We start from the raw sequence: 24,809 nt of genomic DNA, 5'->3' as shown, positions 1-24,809 counted from the left end.
CACAGAGCTTTAGTAAGATGCTTTATTTCCTACTGGCACAGAGTGCCAGTAAGTGCACAGAGCTTTATTTCTATCTGGCACTTACCTTAATTAGAATGTTTAAAGAAGTTTTATAAGGTTTAAAATCTGAGAAGAGTGTAATGACACGAAACTTCACTTCCTGCTTCGGCTTGTACAGGGACTTGTCTGTTTGAATGAAGACAGTCATTCTCTTGGTCTCAAATGATAAGCGCGTACTATTAGAGAATAAGATCTCATCCTGGGCACGTCCAGTTACACGTAGCTCATAAATCCCATCTGCACTGTTCAGAGGTAGCTGGAGAAAATGAAGAGATCAGTCTCATTATTTTATCTCAAAAATGTTTTTAATTATGTTAGAATAGAAAAATTTCTGTTTTTTAGGTTTACTTATTTTATTGAGAGAGAGAGAGAGAGAGAGAGAGAGAGAGAGAGAGAGGTGGGGGGAAGGGGCAGAGAAAGGAGAGAGAGAGAATCCCAAGCAGGCTCTGCACTGTCAGCACAGAGCCTGCGATCAGGATCAAACCCATGAGATCATGACTTGTCCAAGAATTGGACACTCAACTGACTGAGCCACACAGGCACCCCAAGAATAGAAAATTTAAGTCTATAGTATTATTAAACGTAATTGCCATGTTGAAAAACTTGCCCCTCCTAGGTACCAACATTAAACAATTTGTTTTGCCTCTTAACATCCTGTAGTTTTCTCTCCCGTTAAATTGCAGGGTTCTCAGAATGGAGGGCTCAACACCAGTCACCTTGTCATTTCCTAGCCCAAGTGTACATTCTTCCCAACAGTCACTGTGGGTCAGAATATTTAAGGTCTTTCAACACTTTTCCACACCTCCCTCTTTGAGGCAGTCAACTGGTGAAAAGCACAATTTGCACAAGACTTGTTTCTTGCCGTATCTCTCTTGAACTCTTTTCTAGTGTGCTCTCTTCCTGCACCCTGCACATCACAGGTCATCATCCTGGAAAGGATGGGGGTGCTGCTGCTTTCCTACTACTATTACCAACAGAATTCTTACCTTCCAGCATTAACAGACTTGAAGCCATACAGCAGTTTACATGACCTGTCATTTTACAACAATCCTTCAGGTGGTGCTCTCACTAACACCATTTTATACAGGGGCTTACAGGAATTTGGGAAGCTGTTCCAGGTTACTAGCTGAGATTCAAGCCCAAGATGAGCTATGAGCTATACTACTCTAAGAAAAGCCTCCATATGGTGTCTTTAAAGCATGTCTGACAATTCTCTGACTCTCTGCCCTTCAAAAAGTAGAGCCTCATTCCCCAGACTTAGGGACTTGTTTCTCAAGAAAATAATGAAGCTGTGTTAGAGAAAGGATGGCTTCTGCCTGGTTCTCTTTCTCTCTGGGATTCTTCGCTCTGGGAGAATCCAGCTGCCATGTGAGGAGGACACTCAAGAAGCCTGTAGAGAGGCCCACATAGGGAGAAATGAGGCCCCCCACCAACACCCACCACCAGCTCGACAGCCATATGAATGAACTACCTTACAGAGGATCCCTGACCTACTGAAGCCTTCAGGTGACTGCAGGTCTAACTGACATCCTGACTGCAGCCTTGTAATAGCCCAAAGCTTTGGGATAATCGGTTACACAATAGATGGCTAGTATACCTGACTTTTAGTTCGTTTTCATGATAATAAACCTGAGGTTCTGAAACTAAATTCTGGCTCATGTTGGCAAATAGGTTTTGTCCACAGAAAGCTCAGAGATCCTCCAGTAACTGCAGCTACCTTGAAGCTCACAGTATGGATGAGAATATGAAGGAAATGTAACAAGCCACCAATAAAACGGTCAGCAAAAAAATATTTAGGGAGAAAAGTACTGATGCCCACAATTTACTTGGAGACACATTTTAAAAATAAGATGAATTAGGGGTGCATGGGTGGCTCAAACAGTTAAGCATCTGACTCTTGGTTTCAGTTCAGGTCATGATCTCACAGTTCACGAGTTCAAGCCCTGTATTGGTCTCTGCACTGAGCACGGAGCCTGCTTGGGACTCAATCTCTCCCTCCCTCTCTGCTCCTCCCTGGCTTGCTTTCTCCCTCTCTCTCAAAAAATAAGTAAATAAACATAAAAAATTTTTTTAAATAAGATCAATTAATGGATGGACAGACAGATGGATGGATAGATATGAAATAGAGCAAGTATAGTAAAGCATTAATGGTAGATTCTGAGGGGTGGATACAGAAGTGCTCACTACAAAATTCTTTCAAGTTTTTTTTATATTGGAAAAATTGTTAATAAAATGTTAGAAGAACAATCAGTAGCATCACATTTACATAACTTCTAGTGCCAATTTTTGCTTTTCTTCAATAAATATTTATTGAGCACCTTCTAGCTCCAAATTGTTCTAAGTCCTTGGAATACAACATAAGCCAAAGATGTGTGACCTAGTAAGGCTAAGAGTCTAGCTTGGAACTTGCATTCTTATGTTCTATTTTCCCAAATGATACTTCAGTTCTCAGATTCTTTTAAATAGATATTTTAATACTATAAGCAGAAAATTAAATATGCCAGCATATCATATATATGGCAAAGGTTCATAAATATATTTAAATAATGATAATGATGGGATTGCTTTTTATGATTTGGAGATAGTTTGATCATTTTTAGTGGCACAGAGGCTCCAGAACTGATAGTAGATTGAAGATTTACGTCAAATTAATAATTCAGAGGCACAAAACTAAAGAGCCCTATTTAACCATGAGAATGCCAAATAAAGCAGCAGAAGTAACACAGACGTGTTCAAAAACACAATCTCTGTGCCCTACTCCATCCTCCATCAGGGAGCTGGCATCGCCTCAGGAGGAGACAGTACTATCTTTATGCTCCTTTCAGCTACCCCAAGTAATTTGCTTTTTTAGCTGCCCCATTAGAAACCCTGCCCACCCTCCATATGTAAGATTTAGGTGATTCAGGATCCTCAAAGCCTCAGTGTTATTCCCAGGGCTGGAAAGTCAGAGATTACAAAAGAACTTGGTGTATCAGTAGACCAGAGGTGACTCTATAAACCATGAGGCATCACCATATGCCTTGTGGTGTCACTGCCGACTCTGCATGGCACTAAGGATGCTGAGCTGTGGTAGAGAGCTTGACCCTCCACTGTTAACAGTAGAGGGACATAATGTGAAAGAGAATGAAGAAAATAATGTGGATTTTCAGCAATCTTTACGAAGGTTTTTCTCTGTATCAGACCTAGAATGGGTTGTAACCTGCTCCCCACAGTGGAGAGGCCACCAGAAGGTATTAAAAGCACTTGTATCTCTACTGATCCTTCTGCCTTCTTGGGGTCCCAGTTACTGAAAGAGTTCCAGGGATTGGTAATAAAGAGGTTCCCTCATCAGAGACTTCCCATGCCCTTCTCTTATGCAAGAACCAGTTATCTACCCACAGGGATTCTGCAGTTTCACATGTTGAGCTGAGCACCGAGGGCTGGAAAAAGATACGGTTCCCACAGACAGACACTGCCTGGCAGCAGTACATCAAGGAGCTTTGATCAGCCAAGTACCAATTGGCACCTGAGTGGCACGTGCTCATTATGCTAAGTCTATTCTGTGTATACATAAATGCAAATTTCCTGAGTAAATGATTGCTCTTTGCCCAGGGTATTTAAGGCAAGTGTGCTCAAAAAGGTCCTTGGGGAGGGACTCCTGGCTGGCTCAGACACTGGAACTAATGACTTTTGGTTGGGGTTGTGAGTTCAAGTGCCATGTTGGGTGTAGAGTTTACTTAAAAATAAAATAGAAATAAATAAAAATTGGGGCGCCTGGGTGGTTCAGTCAGCTAGGCGTCTGACTTCAGCTCAGGCCATGGTCTTATCACTCGTGAGTTCGAGCTCGCATGGGGCTCTCTGCTGTCAGTGTGGAGCCGGCTTCAGTTCCTGTCTCCCTCTCCTTTTCCCCTCCCCAGCTCATGCCTTCTCTCTGTCTCAAAAGTAAATAAAAACATTGAAAAAAAAATTTTTTAATAAAAATAAATAAAAATTTACAAAAGATCCTTGGTGGGCAAGGAACTAATCTGGGATGACTAAAACCATTTAACCTTCTCTGAAAGACCAATTATCAAGGAAACGGAGACAACAAAATAGGATTTATCCTACTCTACTTCATTAATTACTTATAATTACTAAAATAAGGAGAGATTTCAAATAACTTTCAAAATAAAATTGAGGGATTTAAGATGACAGTTTCTACTTAAAATATATTTTTTAAATGTTAATTATACATAAAATAAACTTCAAAACATTCCTAACTTTAAAAACCCCTCCCTCATGTTAAGTTGGATTTACTTACAGAGAATAAAAGAAATTTGCCTAAAACATTTTCTGCAAAAAAATAACCTTTATACTTCTTATTAAAAGTTGATTTTAGGGGCGCCTGGGTGGCACAGTCGGTTAAGCGTCCGACTTCAGCCAGGTCACGATCTCGCGGTCCATGAGTTCGAGCCCCGCATCAGGCTCTGGGCTGATGGCTCGGAGCCTGGAGCCTGTTTCCGATTCTGTGTCTCCCTCTCTCTCTGCCCCTCCCCCGTTCATGCTCTGTCTCTCTCTGTCCCAAAAATAAATAAACGTTGAAAAAAAATTAAAAAAAAAAAAAAAGTTGATTTTAGTGTATCAAAAATAGAAACAATGAGCTAATCAGATATTAAAAACCATTTGTTTTAATGAAGTCAAAATATTTACATTTTACAGCAAAAATTCATGAGAACTTCAAAAAACAATCTGAAATATTACAAACATCAGAATGCAAGTGCACACTCTGAAAGCGGAGCCTATTTTAACTGACAACTCATAACAATGCAGAACTTTCTATTTTTGCCAAGCATTATCAAATTTTCCCAGACACACTTTACGACTAAGTCTTTAAATTTTTGTTTTACTAGAAAAGGGATATAATGTCTAAGAAAGCCTTCAATAGGTAATTGCTATATCTATCTACAATAGAAATGGCATTACTGGGAAAGACAAATACAGGATTTGGAGTTAGCATTTCCCATAGGTAAGGATTAAAAGAATAATAGCAGCCAAAGCCCAGTTAATGATAGTTTGGACAAGTGCAATTTATAATAAACTGACATTACTGGAACAATCCCAAGCCTGATGCCTTCTCTTTCCAGCCTTTCTACACTTCCAGCCTGTGTAACTATAGGCTTCTCTGATGAAACCAGACAGTTGTACTTTAAGCTGTGGTTTCTGAACTTAAATCCCACCCCCTTCTGCTACAGGACAATTCTATTACACAGGATTTATTTTAAGCTTCTCATTGGAATACTCTTTCAACACCATCATGGCCAGCATCTATTATTTTAGGGTACATAAACGCAATGTAATGTTTTATTACCACTGAGATTGGGCTCTCCCCCCATTTCCACCTGCTTTGCCTCTCTCTCCCTACTTCCTATTCAACAGTAGAAAAGCAGTTATATTTCTTAAGAGGGAAAGTACAAACATAATAGGTAAGAAACAACAGCTATGGTACATAAGTAATTTTTATAAAGTACTGTTTGGTAGCGCTACATTTTCTAGGAATACCATCCCCTACCACCACCCCTGCAAAAACTAATGTGCTTTCTGAATGTGCTTGATAAGTAACCTTCAAGAAGTAATGGGGGAACCTGGCTCATCAGTTAGTGCTAACCCTACATTAAGTATGTAAAGTATCAGGGCCCAAGTTGTTGAAAAGAAACCACAGGCCCAAGGTGGAGTCATTTGCTCCCAGAACAGTAAATCAGGACTTAACTGCAGTTTCAACCTCTCCAGGAGTGGAATTTTAAGCCAATCAATCTGGAACTTTCTGACAAGCACCAATGAGGTAATCTGTCACATGGGCCCTCTCCCCCCCCCACCCCCCCCACCCAAAGGAAGATGAGGTAATCTGCAGGATAAGACCCCATGCCCTTCCCTTGCCTGGAACAATCCTTTCTTTTCTTTTGCTAATAACTTCCTTGCCCCACCTTCCTTCCTACAAAAACCTTCCGTGTTGTACAACTCTTTGGAGCTCCCCTCTGCTTGCTAGGTGGGATCCTGCCCAATTCATGAATCTCTTAATAAAGCCAATTAGATCTTCAAATTTACCGGGTGAAATTTTGTTTTTTAACAAAGTCATTAATCAACTGTTCTCAGAAAAGTATACCGAATTGCATCTCTTGTTGGATGCTGTGGTCTCCTTTCTCTACGGTACATTCAAAGTGTGAAGCTCCAAAATAAAACATGGTAATAAAAGTACAAACTTCCAAATCAAAGCTATGAGAAGCAGGATCAGTTCACAAACAGCATTTAATCACCAGGTTTTACGACTTTCTCAACAAAATAATAACCCCTTTTCACTTCCATAGCAAATTTTACAGCACTTTCACATCTCATTTCACCTCCAGGGTAAAGTACCCCCTATGAAGGAAGCAGTTTCTTTATCCCCTTTTCCAGAGCTAGGACAAGGGTGGGGTGAGTGAGACCCTTGCCTCTGGTGCAAAACTTAAGGAGGAGCCAAAAAAATCAGTTATCAAGATAAGTAAATTTTTAATATTTTAAAATAGAAAAGGTAGTGCAAAAAATTAAATTATGAGCACAAAATTTTTTAACAAAGACAGGATCAATATCACCAATGTCTCAGGCTTCAATATGGCTCAGCGTGACCCTCCACTTTCTAGGACAGGGAAACCGAGGGGCAGAGTGTTAATTTCACACTCAAAACTTTGAGGTTCAGTAAGTCAGAAATGGCACCAAACCAGCCCAGGTTTCTTGGCAACACTCCAGGAAGGTTTCCCCAGTGAAGTTCCCTGTTTCATAAGCAAAAAATCTTTGCTATGAGTTTGAAGAGGCTAATAACCGATCTCCCTGAAGTAACATTCTTTAAAAAATTTTTTTAATGTTTATTCATTTTTGAGAGAGAGGGAGAGAGAAAGAGAGAGAGAGAGAATGAGCGGGGGAGGGACCGAGAAAGAGAGGGGGACAGAGGATCCAAAGTGGGGCTCGAAGCTGACAGCAGAGAGCCAATGCAGGGCTTGAACTCACAAACTGTGAGATCGTGACCTGAGCTGAAGTCGGGCACTCAACCGATGAGCCACCAAGTGCCCCTAAAGTAACATTATTCTATTTTTTTTTATAATTTTTTTTTTTTTAGTGTTTATTTATTATTGACAGAGAGAGACAGAGCATGAGTGGAGGAGGGTCAGAGAGAGGGAGACACAGAATCTGAAACTGGCTCCAGGCTCTGAGCTGTCAGCACAGAGCCCGACGTGGGGCTCGAACTCACAGACAGCGAGATCATGACCCGAGCCGAAGTCGGATGCTCAACTGACTGAGCCACCCAGGCGCCCCAAAGTAACATTATTCTTAATTTAAAGGTGAAACTGAACTCAAGACAAACTCACAAGAAACGTAAATTGATATAAAAGTCAACAAAATATTAATTTATTTGTCTCATCAATGCAATGTATATTTCTGAAACCAAATTTTTTAAATGGATACTTACTGATGGAAGAGTAAGTGTCTTGAAAGAGCCTAAAAGCAAAACAGGGAAGAAAATAGAGTCATAATTGGAATATGATGATATAATACAAAACTCCCAAGAATCTCCTAAATACTCTTTCAGATGTGGAAAGAATCATAAGCTTACAGAATCACAAACTTATTTGGCCAAAACAAAACAATTTTATTAAATCCCAGAACACCTGAGAGATTATTACATATCCTTGTGCCGAAGAATTAAGGAAAGTGGAGCCAGACTTAAAAGGCTATCAGTGGGTGAACCCCCCAAAAAAATTAGTTTAAGTTCTGCTTCTCTTTTCCATTATCATTTTTGTTGTCATTGTTGCTGCTACTCTTGTTGCTGCTTTCAGGTTATACACATTTGAGGGACACTTCAATCGGTGTTGAGGAAGAACCTAAGGTTTATTTCTTACGTTCTCAGACCCTCATGATAAAAGAAGAAAAGGAAGGCATTAGTCATGTCAGGGGTGAGCTGGGACTCATAACTGACTCACTGGTATTAGAGTGAGGCAGACTTTTTTTTTCATGTAAAGTTTCTAAACATAGGACTTCTAATTTAACTCATGCCAATTTCTCATCAGATCTAATTATTTCAAGGGAAAAAAAAATGTTTCAAGTTAAAAACAAAAGAATACTTATCCAAAGTTCCCATTTAAGTGACATGAGTTCAGAGGTGGTGACAGGTCCTCACAGTTCCTTCATTTAAGAAATATTTGTGAGGGGCGCCTGGGTGGCGCAGTCGGTTAAGCGTCCGACTTCACCTCACCCAGGTCACGATCTCGCAGTCCGTGAGTTCGAGCCCCGCGTCGGGCTCTGGGCTGATGGCTCAGAGCCTGGAGCCTGTTTCCGATTCTGTGTCTCCCTCTCTCTCTGCCCCTCCCCCGTTCATGATCTGTCTATCTCTGTCCCAAAAATAAATAAACGTTGAAAAAAAAAAAAAAGAAAAGAAATATTTGTGAATATTTAAGAATTTTTACCACAATGACAAGACAGACGTGGCCCCCATCCTCCTGGAAGCCACATGTGTCTATCCTGTAGGAACGGACAGACGCCAGAGCACAGCACAGTACAGAGCAGGGGTTCAACAAGTGGCCTCTGGAATTAGACTCCATCAGTTCTAAAATGAATCAACCATGTGCTCACCCCATCCTTGAAAAAGTTACCTGATTATCCAGGCTCCATTTTTTCATCCATAACATGAGCATGCTAATTAATAATAGTACCAATTTCACAAGGTGGTTGTGAAGAATAAGTACGTTGATATCTGTAAAGTGGATAGAACAATGTCTGCCACACAGGAAACAGTTCATAACTGTAAGTCATTATAGTGCCAGAAAACCTGAAGAGCTATCCACTGGGGATGTCAGCATGCCTCTACAGCAAGGTCTTCAAATTGTTATAATGGAGCACTGAGTCAATTAGGATATATTACCAATGTCAGGTTAGAGGATCAAGTTACATATATGTACTTTCTCAACCAAAATATTAAATATTAGAAAACCTTAATTCCTTAGTTTTGCTCAATGAAATAGAAGAAATAAAGCTAATACATGTCCTGCCTGCCTACATCCTTATAAATGGTCTTGCACAACCCCCGATGTGCATACACCCCCTTTGAAGACCACTACCCCAATGGGCCTCCATGAAATACAAATATGTTTTCAGCAGCAGATAAGCAATTCATCAAAATCATTTATCCCCTAGCAAAGATCAGTTTATCCAATAACTGTCGCCGTAGAAAGCAAAGAGCAAGACTCTTAAATAATAGGACAAAGGACAAAAAGTGTCTTGAAAAGGAGAAGAAGGAGAAACAACTGAACAGATATAACTCGACATGGAAGGGCTGCAATAAAGATAGGGCAGAGACCACCTCAGAGGGATCAGGGGAAGGCACCTAGGGAAAATGATGCCAGAGTCTAGGGTTGTAGGATAAAGGAAAATTAGCCAGATGCGAAAGAAAGGGAAGAGTTTCCAGGCAGAGCAGCAGCAAGTGCAAAAGAGTGGAGGTCAGCATGAGTCTACAGAAGCAAAGAGCTGGCAAAGAGAGGATTATAGAGATGAGGCTGGACCAAATCATGAAAGGCCTTTTACACAGCGTGAGTCCTTGCCAGGATCATTCCAGGTTCTGCTGCTCTCCCAGCATCCTGAGTTAGCATTTGTCCTGAATCTTTTCGGAGCAACAAAATATCAATATGAGATGGGTTTAATGTGCACAAGATTTAACTCTGAAATACTATAGTCATGCTTTGGGAATATCTCAACTTGTGGGAAGAAACATCTCATCAAGTTCTTATTTTTAATGAGATGGGCATATTCTATACTGAACTGAAGAGAAACTGAGAAGCCCTATGATATTGCAGCAACTAAGCTTGGTGAGACATTCAAAAGCACCATAAATACAGACAATTTACTGGACAAGTTTTGTGTTGTAAAAATATTTGCTGAAGGGAGTCATGGTACTCTCCAGGCAAAAAGACAAACCCTGTAACGTATTTGAACTGAAACATTTAAATAGTTCAATATGGGGGTAAAGATGGAATTGAGAATATCCTCCACACAGCAGAATTTACTCTGATGTTAACACATACCTCAGCATATGTGAAGAGAGTGTGTTCTCAATTAAAAATACACCAACAATGAACAAGTGGAATTTGAAAGTAAAAATAACACCATTTACATTAGCATCCCAAACAAAGAAATACTTAGGTTTAAACCTAACAAAATGGTTACAATACCTATTTGAGGAAAGTACTCTGGTAAATGAAATCAAGGAAGGATTAAATAAATGAAGAGATATTCAATGTTCACGGACAGAAAGACTCAATACTGTCAAGACGTCAGTTCTTCCCAACTTGAGCCATAGATGCAACGCAATCTTAATCAAAATCCCATAAAGTTATTTTATGGAAATCAACAAACTGATTCTAAAGTTTATGTGGAGACGCAAAGGACCCAGGATAGCCATTACAATATTGAAGGAGAACAAAGTTGGAGGATTGATGCTACCAAGTCTAAAACTTACCGTAAAGCTATAGTAACCAAGGCAGCGTGGTACTGGCAAAAGACCGACAAACTGATTAATGGAACAGAAGATAGAGCCCATAAATAGACCCCTACTAATATGGTTGAGTGATCTCTGACAAATGGGCAAAAGCAATCCAATGGAGCAAAGCTGTCTCTTCAAAAAGTAATGCTGGAACAATGGACATCTACATACAAAAAAGTGAATCTAGACAGACCTTACCCCCTTCACAAATATTAACTCAAAACAGATCATAGACTTAAATATAAAATGCAAAACTATAAAATTCCTAGAATATAGCATAGGAGAAAACCTAGATGACCTTGGTCTTTTTCTGTATAACACCAAAGATACAATCCATTAAAGAAATAATACATAAGCTGGACTTCATCAAAATCAAAAACTTCTGCTATGCAAATGACAACATCAACACAATGAGAAGATAAGCTACAGATTGGAAGAAATATTTGCAAAAGACACACCTGATAAAGGACTGTATTCCAAAGTATGCAAAGAACTTTAAAAACTCAACAACAAGGGGCACCTGGGTGGCTCAGTCAGTTAAGCATCTGACTTCAGCTCAGGTCATTATCTCACAGTTTGTGAGTTTTAGCCCCGAATCGGTCTCTGTGCTGACAGGTCAGAGCCTGGAGCTTGCTTCGGATTTTGTGTGTCTCTTTCTCTCTGCCCCTCCCCCGCGCGTACAGTCGCTCTCTCTCTCTCTCTCTCTCTCTCTCTCTCTCTCTCTCAAAAATAAACATTAAGAAAATGTTTTTAATAAATAAATAAATATTTTTAAAAAATAAAACTCAACAATAAGAAAACAACTCGACTAGAAAATGGGCCAAAATATTAATAGACAACTCAGCAAAGAAGATACACAGATGGCAAGTAAGCATAAGAGAAGATGCTCCACATCATAAAGAAATGCAACTGAAGCAATAAGATACCAGTACGCTGGTATCAGTCATTGACAACATCAAATGCTGGCCAGGATGTGGAGCAACAGGAGCTCTCACTCACTGCTGGTTTGCAATGCAAAATGATACAGCCACTTAGGAAGACAGTTTGGCAATTTCTTACAAAACTGAACATACTTTTACCATATGATCCAGCAATCACATTCCTTGGCATTTACTCAAGAGTTGAAAACTTATGACCACACAAAAATCTGCACACAGATATTTACAGCAGCGTTATTAATAATTGCCAAAGCTTAGAAGCAACCAAGTTTCCTTCAGTCGGTGAGTGGATAAATAAACTGTGATACATCCAGACAATGTAATATTATTCAGTTTTAAAAATAAATGAGCTTTCGGACCATGAAAAGACATGGAGGAACCTTAAGTGCATATTACTAAGCCAAAGAAGCAATCTGAAAAGGCTACATACTATACAATTCCAACTAAATGACAGCTGGAAAAAGCAAAACCATGGATACAATAAAAAGATCAGGTTGCTGCAAGGTGGCATAGAAAGATGAATAGGCAGAACACAGAGGGTTTTCAGGGCAGTGAAAATACTCTGTATGATATTATAGTGATGGACATATGCCATTATACATTTGCCAAAACCCACAGAATATACAATGCCAAGAATGAACCCTAAGGTAAACGATGGACTTTGGTTGTTTATGATGTGTCAGTGTAAGTTCATCCTTGCTAAAAAAAAATATGTACCATTCTGGTTAGTGATGTTGATAATAGGGGAGGCTAGGCATATATAGGTACAGGGATAATAAGAGAACTCTGCCCAAAAAAAAGTCTTTATTTGAATGTTCAAATTGTCTGATCATTCCATTACATATATTTGTATAAATTATATAAATAAAATATTATACAAATAATAATATAGTAAAACCTTGGTTTGCGAACATAATTCATTCCGGAAACATGCTTGTAATCCAAAGGACTTGTATATCAAAGCGAATTTCAAGAACCATTGGCTCGGTTGTGATCATGTGACATTCGGGATCACATACTACTCCTATTGTAAAACATCGCTCATTTATCAAGTCAAAATTTTTTAGAAAAGTTTACTCATCTTGCAGAACACTCAGAAAGAGTTACATGCAATCCAACGCTTTAATGTATATATAATGGAACGGTGAAAATACTTGAATGTTCAAATAAGTTATGGATTATAACCTACTGAATAAAGAGTCAATGTGCTCATGCTGCCCTATAAGTAAATAGATGAGTGAAAGAAGAAGAAAAGGTTCTTCTTTACCATAAAATTCCAACTAATAAACACAGAAGGAATCATGGAATTAGAAAATTTCACAACTATCATGGTAATAATTGATTCAGCAATAATCATTGATCTTGTGTGTGCAAGCTGGATGAGACTCGTGAGAAATAATGAGCTATTGTTGTCCTAAACTACTAAGTTTTGGGGTGGTTCAATCACAGAAATGGATGACTGGAATACTCTTGAAATAAAAAGAGTAACTAGCAAACCTCTAAAGGTATAGAGTCAAACACAATAGCCTGTAGCCATAGTGGCTATTGAAATGAGCAATTGAAATGTGCTACAAATACAAAATGCACCCATATTTGTAAGACTTAAAAAAGTAAAAGTATATAAACTATCTCAGTAATAATTTTATAATTACTACATGTTGATAATATTTTGTGACTTACTGGGTTAAACAAAAAATATTAAAATTAATTTTTTAATTAATTTTTTTAAGTTGGACTCCACCCAGCATGGAGTACAACACATGGCTCAAACTCATGACCATGAGATCAAGACCCAAGCTGAAATTAAGAGTCAGACACTTAACTGACTGAGCCACCCAGGCACCCCTAAAATTAATTTCACCTCAATTTTTTTACCTTTTTTTTAAAGATCTTATTTTTAAGTAATCCCCACAGCCAACATGGGGCTCAAACTCACAACCTCAAGATCAATAGTTGCATGATCCACTGACTGAGCCAGTCAGGCGCCCCCCCCCCCCACTTTTTTCAACTTTTCTAATATGGTTACTAGAAAATGCTATTACATGAGTGGTAGCACCATACTTGTATTGGACAACGTTGGTGTAGAGGATGGAAGACTCACATTTTTGCTTAGAAGCAATAAAACAACGAACGGGTCTGACTGCATACAACTTTTAAGTTTGGTGAATAAAATAATAACAGATACTATTTATAGTGTTATAAAAGCATTACATATTTTAGCAGATCTAATTGGCATCATAATCTTATTAAGTATTATTATCCTTCTTTTACAAATGAGAACCCTGAGTCACAGAGGCATTAAGTGACTTGCCCAAGGTCATACAGAAAACAAGTAACAGAGCCAACATTCTAACACAGGCAGGCTGCCTCTTGGATCTGAACTGTAAATCACCACTCTCGGGGCATCTGGGTGGCTCAGTCAGTTAAGTGTCCGACTTCGGCTCAGGTCATGATCTCGCAGTCCCTGAGTTCGAGCCCTGCGTCAGGCTCTCTGCTATCAGCTCAGAATCCGCTTCAGATCTTCTGTCTCCCTCTCTCTCTACCTCTCCCCCACTGGTGCTTTTTCTCGGTCTCAAAAATAAATAAACATTTTTTTAAAAAAATCACCACTCTCAGGACAAGAACAGCAGCTGTACCTCTGTTCTTTTACCCTGCGTACCTTTGATTATTGTAAAGTTTCCCCAGCCTAGAGAGCCTCTTTGTGCACGTTATCACCACTCAAAATCTCCATTACCTGGGGCTCCTCTCCTCAACTCTATGCTAGTCATCAGAGAACCTGGGGATTCTCTTTCATCCATGTTTCTCCCAAACCTTAGAGTCACGCTATAAGCACTGAAGTAGCAGAGCTAATTTTAAAATAATTCATGTTATACAAGAACTTCTGAAAAGGAAATAAAAACTTGAAAATTTCCCGACTCTCATAACACTTTCTCACACTAGTTTTGATACATTTGAGGTTAATTTCAATATCTGAAAAATCCCTCTTCAAAGGAAAGTTAAATAATCACATCTGTCTATGGTTGGGATCCCAGGGAAGCCAACGCTGAGATGGTGATTAAAGTGCAAGGGGTTTGGAGAGCTCCGGGGTGGTTCCGTCAGTTAAGCAACCACTCTCGATTTCTGCTCAGGTGGTGATCTCACAGTTGTAACATCGAGCCCTGCTTTGGACTCTGTGCTGGGGGTGGAGCCTGCTTAGGATTCTCTGTCTCCCTCTCTCTCTGCACCCACTCTCTCTCACAATAAACTTTTTTTTTTTTTAAGTGCAAGTGGTTTTGTAGGGAGTGCTCTTGGGATCAGCACCTGGAGAAGGGAAGGGAAAGGAAGGAGAGGGGACAGGGGAGAGAGGGAGGCAGAGCTACAACGCAGGCTCCAGAGGTGTCACAAGAGGCGCTCAGGAGCAGCCATGATCCTTGAGAACTGTCCTGAGTCAAGCGGAGAGGACTGGACACTCACCCAAGGAGGGGTGCCCCTGGGGCAAGGTGATTCCCTTTACCACAGCCAATTCCCAAAGGGGGCTGGCTGTGAAGGCAGTCTGTGGCAACACTGCCAGTAGCTAGAGGGAATGAGTCCTTCTTCCCTGAAAGGCTCCATTTGGGAGCATGCACAGCACAGCATCCACCACAATATCCCACATTGGAACAAAATCAAAAAAATTACACTGCAGAAAGCAGAGCCCCAGCAAATCAGTACCCTCGATTATTGAGAGGTATTTATTTTTAATTACTTTAGAATAAATCATCAGGGTTGACTATTTTGTCAGCCAGTGACTTGGAGGAAACAATGTGCTTCCTTTCCATCATGGACTAACATACAGTCTACCTCCATCACCACCAGATTTACAAAGATTGTGTGTGTGTGTGTGTGTGTGTGTGTGTGTGTGTGTGCGCGCGCGCGCGCGCATTAGGGCAAGGGGCGGGGGATTTATTTTTATCTAAGTGTGACACCAAATAAGGAGAAAGTAAAAAACAGCTGTGAATCTACAATCCAAATAAATCCAGTAAGTTGATTAATTGGAGGGCAAGCATTTCAGCAATTCAAGACGAGCTACCAACCCCCTTTTTTTTTTAATGTAGTTCTTTTGGTCAAACTTTTGAGGGGTTTTCTCATTAGAGAAAAATTGGAAAAGGATGTTGACTGCATGCCTGGGTCCCACTACTCTGACACATGAGAGTGTCTGTGTACAGACCCAGGAAAGACAGAGCCAGAAACAGAAACTGCCCCCAAAAGCTGGAGTGTAGGGGCAGAGACGTCCCACCCACCTCTGATTCTGACTGGATTCAGGGAGTGGCTCAAAGCATGTGTAGAGAGATCCAATTTAAAGCCCACTCACTGCTCTTGTGTGTCCTTATTAAAAGGTCGACTTCAAGTACTTGACATTTTTTTCAACATGTTGTGTTCCTTCTAAATTTACAAATGCAGCTTGGAATTTCCTAAGCACTTACTAAGCCTTATGTGAAAGTCCTACATTCTAGAAATAATTTACACAGTCAAAACATAAAATTGGGAGCAGAGTGGTGGGAGTGCAGATGAGGAATAGTAATCTCTTTCTGTACTGTTGCTAGCTTGAAGATTAAATAGAATTTGCAAATTGTTGTGACCACTTCTGCTCCCTTTTAGCAAGTTTCCATTCAGACACGGGAAACAGTCCCCACCTCTTGAAACACTGCATGGCACTCTTTTAAATCAAAGACTAATGATCCGCTCTGTTATGTGAAGTCCTTCTCAACATTATTGTAGATAAGTCTGTAAAACTCCGGTCATTTTTGTGTATAACCAGAGTCAATCTTTGAACCCTTTCAGATGCTTTCTCCTTCCCATCGCTGCCGAAGCCACTCAAAAGAAACCTTGTTTTAAGTCTTCACAATTGGCACAAGCCTGAGAGCTGGCCATTTGATTTACAAATAGAGTCCAGCTATTTTTAAGTTGTGTAATAAGCATACACAAAAACTAACCTTCCCTTAACTTTTTAAACACACTCTATAATACCATATGCTGCCTCTTCTGACATCTGTGCTCACCAAATAGCTCTGCAGAGAACTGCTGAAGGGAATGGGTAGTGTGTAACTGGAAATCCAATTGGTCCAGAAATATTCTGTATGGGAAAAAAAAAAGAAATAGCTTTTCCACTATATACGTGTGTGTGTGTGTGTGTGTGTGTGTGTGTGTATACTTTTTTTCAACTTGTTCCCATTAAATTTACAAATGCAGCTCAGAATTTCCTAGGCAAATATATGCCTGGCTTAGTATTTACAGCTTAATTATTTTTGGCAACTCTCTGCTATTGAGGAATATATAGTAATAAACTTAAGTATATCACTTTTTTAGCTGAAAACTTTGACCTCTTTACCAAGTTATTACATATTCTCAGTATTCAGCATTTTCTTTGTTCACAGACTGTGAGAATGGGGTTTTCAACTCCAAATCCGTGGAAGACAAAATCTTAAAATATGCTTCTGCTTCACAGTTTAATGTCACTTTAAGGTTAAGTAACTCTTCAGTGAATTCAATCTATACAGAAAAGACAAGCATTTCTAGTAAAACAAAACAAAGCAAATCTCTTTTGGTCCCATATACACCCTTTTAATTTTTTTTTCTCTCCTGCCTCTCCTTACTTACAAACATCTCAATAAACACGAGTTTCATAAATGATGCTTTGTTCCATTTAGACCACTGAGTATAAACAGGTCGAACAAAACCCACTAAAAGTAAAATAAATAAAATGGTACAGTATAAACTAAATGTTAGGTGCGATACATATGAAAAACCAAGAGTCACACAAGACTCTGGGCTACGAAATGTACAGGGCACTTTTGATGTCAGGGTTAGCAAACTATGGTCCACGGGCCAAATGTTGCCCACACCCACTTTCATACAGTTTGTGAACCAAAAATGGTTTTGCATTTGTAAATAGCCGGAAAAAGAAACAGAGTAATATTTCATGACACATGAAAATTATATGAATTCCAAATTCAGTGGCCATAAAGTTCCATGAGGACACTCATTTATTATGCAGTCTATAGCTACTTTGCCTCTACAAAGACAAACAACAAAAACCATAAGGCAGCAGAGCCTATCATGTTTACCATCTGGCCTTTTATAGAAAAAGTTTACTGAACCCCTATGGTATAATGCTCCTTTTAGGGAGATTTCCTCCTTTCTCAAGGGATAAGAAATAAGGCCCACTCGAAGTCAGAATCGAAGTGCCTCGGTGGCTCAGTCGGTTAAGTCCAGCTCTTCATTTCAACTCGGGCCATGATCTCACGGTTCATGAGTCCAAGCCCCAGCCGGCTCTGCACTGGCAAGCAGAGCTTGCTTGGGATTCTCTCTCTCCCTCTCTCTGCCCCTCCCCCACCAAAATGAATAAGTAAACTTAAAAAAAATTCAAAGTGCCTTCAACAGAGACCTGGCCTGATGCCACAGCATGTGCTCAGAAGGGTGGCATTGGTACTAACATCTGATACTAGGAAATGCTGGGTACGACACAGCTAACATTCTCCAGTGTTTAGCATGTTTAGCCAGCTAACATTCTCCAGTGTTTAGCCAGACACTATGATAAATGTTCTAAAGAAGTGCACTAAAAAAAGAAAAAAATAAATGGGTAAAATTAATTTTAATAACATTTTATTTAACCCAATATACCCAAATACTATCACTGAACATGTAATCAGTATTAAAAATTTATCAGTTTAAAAAAATTATCAGTTTTGTTGCACTTTTTGGTATGAAGTATTCAAAATCCAGTATTTATTTCATACTTGCAGGCCATCTCACACAACCCACATTTTAAGCACTCAAAAACCACGTGTGGCTCGTGGCTACCACATTGCACAATGCGGCTCTGAAGCACTGTTTCATGTAATACTCACACCAATGCCCTAAGGTAGGTATTGTTATTATTACCATCATTCAAATAAAGAAACCGAGATTAGATGAAATGAAGTGACTTGCCCAAAGCCACTTAGGTAGTAAAAGACAGTGCACAGGGTTCAATTCCAGTGTGGTTCCAGAGCCCCCACTCTGACCCACTGTGTTTCCCAAACTATACAGAACAGACCTGGCTATCACTTCCAAAATATTAGTCCAAACGAAATCTCATGTTTCATCCCTGCCCCTCCTCTGTAGCTTAGTACACTCTTGTGTTAGTATTTGAACACACCCACTCTCACCTTTCGGCTCTTATCTGCATTGTCATTACCTCAAGCCCCTATGTAGCCCTGCAGAAGACCATCCCTCTTCAACCCAACATTCATTTGCAGCATTCATACCATACTCCCCCTTCTCATGCCCAGGGCAGACACAGCTAATCCATCCACTCTATTCCAGTGAACCCAGACTTGACCTTGAAACCATCAATACAACACTCCAAGCAGCCTCTACCATCAACTCAAGATGGCACATGAAACGAAACCTATTTTGCTTCCCCTTGAGGAGACAAATATTTACCCTACCCAATACTGTGCCATGTACAATTTGATGCCTAATAAATATTTGGAATTCTCAAAATAGTAATGCCCTGTCTTAACCATATTCCTGAGAAGATTTAACAAGAATTTCAGTGAAACTTAAATTTATCACATTAAATAATTTCTGCCAGCTACATTTTCATAAATATAAACTCCCAATATTGCCCTGCTACCAACAGCTATCAAGTACTCTTAAAAAACATAACTCCTTATTTGTGTCCAAACTCTTTACCACTCTGGTTTTTAGATTAATTCATGAGCCATTTTCTTCAGAACTAAAGACCCAAGGACCTGCCCACTACCTCCCTACCCAACTCCCCCCATCAAATTTTCTTTGGCCAATTTCACCCTCATCCTTTCAAAGGAAGAAAGTCAAGTCATGGAATTTTCCTAAGAGAAATGAAGAATGCAAGACATAGAGCAAGACCAGACCCACTATAATTTCCTTCTGATTGTCGAGTTTTGACATTGCACCTTTGGTATGATGATCATCTTAGCCCAGACCAAGAGATGATATATTACAATTCCACTTCTTACTCACACTGACAACCTCATGGCAATAATAAAATAACTACCCCATCCCTTCGAATTTCAAGTAAAGCATACTACCACCATAAATACCCCTTTCTCTTCGTTCTCCTGTGCTCCCTCCCCCAATAGCAATACAAGTATCAGCCCTTGCATTCCAACATCCCACAATCCAGCAGGGGCCCATTTGGACACCACCAGCAAATATCTCCAATTCTGCACTTTTTCTCCAATAGGCCACTACTTATAATGTATATCCCCACTTCCTATGAAGAGATGACCAGATGTGTACAATTTAGAGGCAGGTTTTCCTAAAACTGTATTTCAATTTTATTCCTCATCTCAAGTTCATCCCTCAAAATATTTCTTTCCTTATCTCTTTCTTGCATCAAAACAAAAAGTACAAGTCTTTTTTTTTTAATGATTAATCCGCTTACCTGTGCTCCTGATCCTGATCCCACCATTTCTTATCCATGAATTATCCACCCGTCCCCTTTTGCAGCCACCACTTTTACCTCTCTACTGTACATTTTAAAAGACCATCTACCTCTCTCCTTTAAACCATCAAACTTTGGTAAGAGTAGCCTACCCTCATATTCTCTCACCACCCTTTTGTTACTTAAAACTAGGCTTTTGATTCAACTTAAAACCACTCACTTGAAGATCACCAATGTTCTTTTTTCTGTCTTTGTCTTTTCTTCTCTGACCTTCTGGGACAGTTGGGACTATTAAAACTTTCCTTTTTTGTAACTTTCTTCCCTTGGCTTCTGAAACATCTTACCATCTTCAATCTATCCCAGTCTCTGGCTGCTCACTGTTTGTCCATTTCATTGATTTCTTTTCCTTCTTCCAAGCTTCTATCATCAGTCTTGTTCCATAGGGTTTGTCTCTCTTGTGCATCTTACATGTTCCCACCAAGACTTCGAATATTGTCTGCCTCTGTGAAAACAATGCCTTAAACTCTCTCCTTAGCTGCAATTTCAAAACTATCTGCTGTACATCTCCCCCTGGATGTCTCCCTAAACTTTAAGGCAGAATGTAGCATCTTTTCAGAAAACAGACACACAAACCTCTATCTCCTCATGACTACCACTCCCAGCCATCAGCTCTTTCCTCCAGCACACCCTTCCCTCCCCTAGTATGTGAAATGACTGTTCCCACTAAATGCCAAATATATCAGCAGAAGTAGAACATTTATGAATGGGCATTTGTATAGCTCTGGATGTAAAAGGTAATGGTACGGGACACAGGGTCACACACAAGAAGCACTATTTACAAACCACATTGAATTTTTTATACAAAAAAGAAATAAAAATTCTCCAGCCTTCTGCATTTTAAATATTATATGTTATGTTATCCTTCTGGAGTCTCTGAACCTCCTCTAATCCTTCCTTCCTCTTATTCCCCAATCGCCCCCATTCATTCACGCTCAGATAGAGCAAATAACCGATAAATAATAAATTAATGGGGGGGAAATGTCATCGGGCAAACAACTGATTTCAGCATTGTAAAGCCCTCTTTACAACATAAAGGATCAAACGGTAACCCAGCCCAAATTCTTACAGGATCTGATTTCTATTTCCACCACAACCCCTCCGTGAGTCACTGGAGGAGTGACTCATTTCGTGTTAGAAGAGGAGCAGCACATGTTTAACTTGGAGTTTGAAGAATCAGTATGTTCACTTTCAGCTTCACTCAGTCACTGATTCATAATCAAACCCCAAAATATGCTTCTCTACTGCATAAAATGAACCCCAATGCTTAGGGATGGGGGTTGCTTGAAAGCAAATACGGAAGTCTAGGAGGAGACTTCTCTCAGCCAGCCATGAATCATCCTAGACTTGCAAGGGCATGTCTCTCACCCTCAGGCTTTCCAGCACTTACTTGGTCAGAAGCAATTCGTGAGATGCTGAAGACGAGTCATTCTCATTTTAATTCTCATTTTAATCAGTTGTGATGACTGCTTAACATAAAGTTTAGATTCCTGGACCTTACCAATGTCTTGAAGGAGTGGACATGAGTCTACTTTTTTTTTTCATGACTTTATTTTCAGGTAATCTCTATACCCAACACGGGGCTCAAACCCATAACCCCGACATCAAGAGTCACATGCTCCACCAGCTGAACCAGCCAGGCACCCTGAGTCTGCATTTCTAATAAATACAACTCACACTTGGAGAAAGCCACAGGATTTAGTGTTAGAAAGATCTATGAGGCTCCTAGCCCCACCCCCACCCCATGTAGAACCATTAGTCCATAAAGAGCAACTCCACCTTGAGCTGAAATAAGAAACTTGCACAAATATGCAGGTAAGCATTTTAAAACTCCTTAGCTAGCCTTATTTTCTTCCATATCAGGAAAATCAACATTTGCAAATACACCCTAGGTCTTACACACAGTTCTCCATATGTTAGGCCTTCCGCAGAGCTCTCCATGTGTTAGGAAAATTTCCTAGAGTATAATGGAAATAGCACTGGACTGAAAATCTGGGGGCCTGTGATGTTTTCAACTCTTGGTCAAGTCACCAAACACCATGCCTTAGTCTCCTCAGCCATAAATTGCTGACTGAATAATTTATGAATTGGCTTATCTCAGAGGTCCCATCCAGATCCAAAATTCTGTGAAGCTCCAAGTAAATTAGGTGGAGAGCTAGCATTTCATTGTGATTCTTCAGATCCAGATCAGATTTCATTAGATCCAGGACTAAATCACCACACACAAACACGACAATACTTTTACAGCAAGGTGACTGATACAACATTGCACCAATACCCCAAAGTAAGGCAAACAAAAAATATGCCATGTTTTTTCAGGCAGTATAAACCCGCAAATTCAGAATCAACAGAACCGACTTCAAAGTCAAGCTTTACTATTTACCCTGTTAACTCCAGAAAGTTATTTCTCCTCTCTTAGCCTCAGTTTCTTCATCTCTAAAATGAAAATAATAGTGCCTTCGTCACAAGGTTACTGAAGTATTGTGCATTAAGTCCCTGGCACTGTAAGGAAACTCAGTATTTAATATGTTAAATCTCTTCCCAGTTCCTCCTAGTGATGTGCCTTTTATAGAGTTCCCAGTTCAAGATCATCCCAACTGATGATTAATAATTGCCTGTCATGATTGTTGCTATTCACTTTTAATAACAATAGCTACCATTTTCTTGAATAATTCCTATGTGTTAAGTGCTATAAACATGTTATCTCACTTAATCTATACAATAACCATGTAATTGCATAAGGCAGGAACCACTATTCTTCAGATAATAAAACTGAAGCCTGGTGAGATCATGACTGACCACATACAATCACTAATGGAAGGTTATTCAGGTAGCCTGGCTTCAGAGTCTAACCACATCGTGATTACACTATGGTCCTTTATCCTCTGGCACCACGTACATACTCACACACATATATATATTTGTGTGTGTGTGTGTATATATATATATATATATATATATATATATATATGTATAAATACATATCACACAATAGTAAAGACATGTGAATGAAGAGTCCACACCCTTTAAAAATAATTCTCACAAAACTACAAGTTCAGACTGAGTTCTACTGGCAAAGCTTCCTGTGAAAACCTGCCCTGGGAGACCTGCCCACACACTAATTAATCTACTCTCATAAAAAACGTGGGACTGATTTTGATCTACAAGCCATGAAACGTACGCTCAGGAGCTTTGTATCCACCAGAAAGCCCATCCAAACTGAATTGGATGATTTTTTTTTTTAATTTTTTCAGCTAATATCTCAAATTTGAGAAATATTGATTTCCCACCCTTACCTGGATCAAGATAGAAAATAAAACACCCTATCATCAATGTGAGAAAGACAATAAAGGACAAAGAAGAATTTTTAACTTTTTTTTTTCTAATGTTTATTTATTTTTGAAGGAGAGAGAGAGAGACAGAGCATGAGCAGGGGAGGGGCAGAAAGAGGGAGACACAGAATCCAAAGCAGGCTCCAGGCTCTGAGCTGTCAACACAGAGCCCTACGCAGGGCTTGAACTCACAAACTGCGAGATCATGACCTGAGCTGAAGTCGGATGCCCAACTGACTTGAGCCACCCAGGAACCCCAAGAATTTTTAACTTTTAAAAAATAGGAAGTAAACACCCCATTAACTCTCCAAGATTTTAAAGCAAAAAGAAAAAGCAATAATAAATAATATGGTTACACTCATAGAGTAAGTCTCATGCCAATGCCTCAATGGGAAGACGGAAGTAGGCTTGGCACCATAAATAAATAAACAATGAATTCCCACTGTAGCACAAGATGCCCTACAGAACAGCCAAGGTTTCCACTGACATTTTCTGTTTAGGTTTTTTTCTTAAATCAGGTTTATGTAAAACCATCAACAGGGAATTCATTAATAAGGGGAAAGGGTGTATTGGTTATTATTTGAGGCAAACCTCACTCAAGAGAAACACTGAAAGTTTACAAATGACCATCTGAAACTGTGGAAAGAGAAGGGGAATAAAGCAGAAAGAATGATTTCTAGGACATTAAAAAATAATTCAATCATTCCATACGCCTTCACAGGTGAGAGGACAGTTCTCGTATCTGACCCATGAGTTCAAGTGTTCTTAAACTTTTTTTCTTGATTTGGCACGGAACTCCAGGGTAATATCACACCAAAGGAAAAGATAAAAACCAAGAAGGGAAGAAATAAACTGACAGACTCACTCTCCACCCAACGTAGAGTCTGATTTGATTTCAAATACCAAAAGCTACTCCATCTTCTCTCCGCTGGTAATTACGACCTGCTGAATTTTTACCATGTTTTGTCAATTATGTCCACTTAACTATTTTATGCAATGGAAGACTATGAACTTAGCTCTTTTCACTATAAAGAGGATGATGACGACGGTGGCCATGAGGGCGGCGGCGGTGGTGGTGGGGGTGATGGTAGGGTACGGTAGGGTAGTGGTGGGGATAATGACCAGCACACTTCAATGTCTGAATCTCACCACTGAAGAGGCATTAATACACCTGTACAGAATGCCACAAAGCTTAGTAGAAACACTTATGCTAAAGGGCCATTGTTCACCCAAAAAACCTCATAATTGATCCCGATAAATGTAGAATTAATATATTTAAAAACAAATAAGCTAACTCTAATGTAATCAATGCTGCTGGCCTCAAGGATGGAAATGTAAATAAAATTTTCCCTGTATCTGTCAAACAAATAAATGAACTCTTCCTTGAGGACAAGCCATACTTTCCTGACTTTTTTAAAATTTATTTCTATCTTTTCCATTTTTAAAATTTTAATTCCAGTGTAGCTAACAGACAG

At 39.5% G+C, this 24,809-nt stretch overlaps 1 protein-coding gene across 6 annotated transcripts in view; it reads right to left on the bottom strand.

Annotated features, from left to right (window-relative positions):
- CD109 (CD109 molecule) overlaps positions 1-24,809 on the bottom strand; it is a 172,801-nt gene that overhangs the window by 110,576 nt on the left and 37,416 nt on the right. For all 6 annotated transcript variants that reach the window (XR_006717338.1, XM_045498782.1, XM_045498781.1 and 3 more), the window contains 2 exons: positions 7,517-7,545; positions 86-316 (listed from right to left, as the gene is read on the bottom strand). Coding sequence is in view for 5 of the 6 variants with exons in the window: in XM_045498782.1 (XP_045354738.1) it covers positions 86-316; positions 7,517-7,545 (260 nt within the window). In the remaining variant the exon portion in view is untranslated. The remainder of the gene's footprint in view (positions 1-85; positions 317-7,516; positions 7,546-24,809) is intronic.

This window comes from Leopardus geoffroyi, chromosome B2, assembly GCF_018350155.1.
Source record: "Leopardus geoffroyi isolate Oge1 chromosome B2, O.geoffroyi_Oge1_pat1.0, whole genome shotgun sequence".
Taxonomy (NCBI): domain Eukaryota; kingdom Metazoa; phylum Chordata; class Mammalia; order Carnivora; family Felidae; genus Leopardus; species Leopardus geoffroyi.
This window is presented reverse-complemented; position numbering and strand designations above follow the sequence as displayed.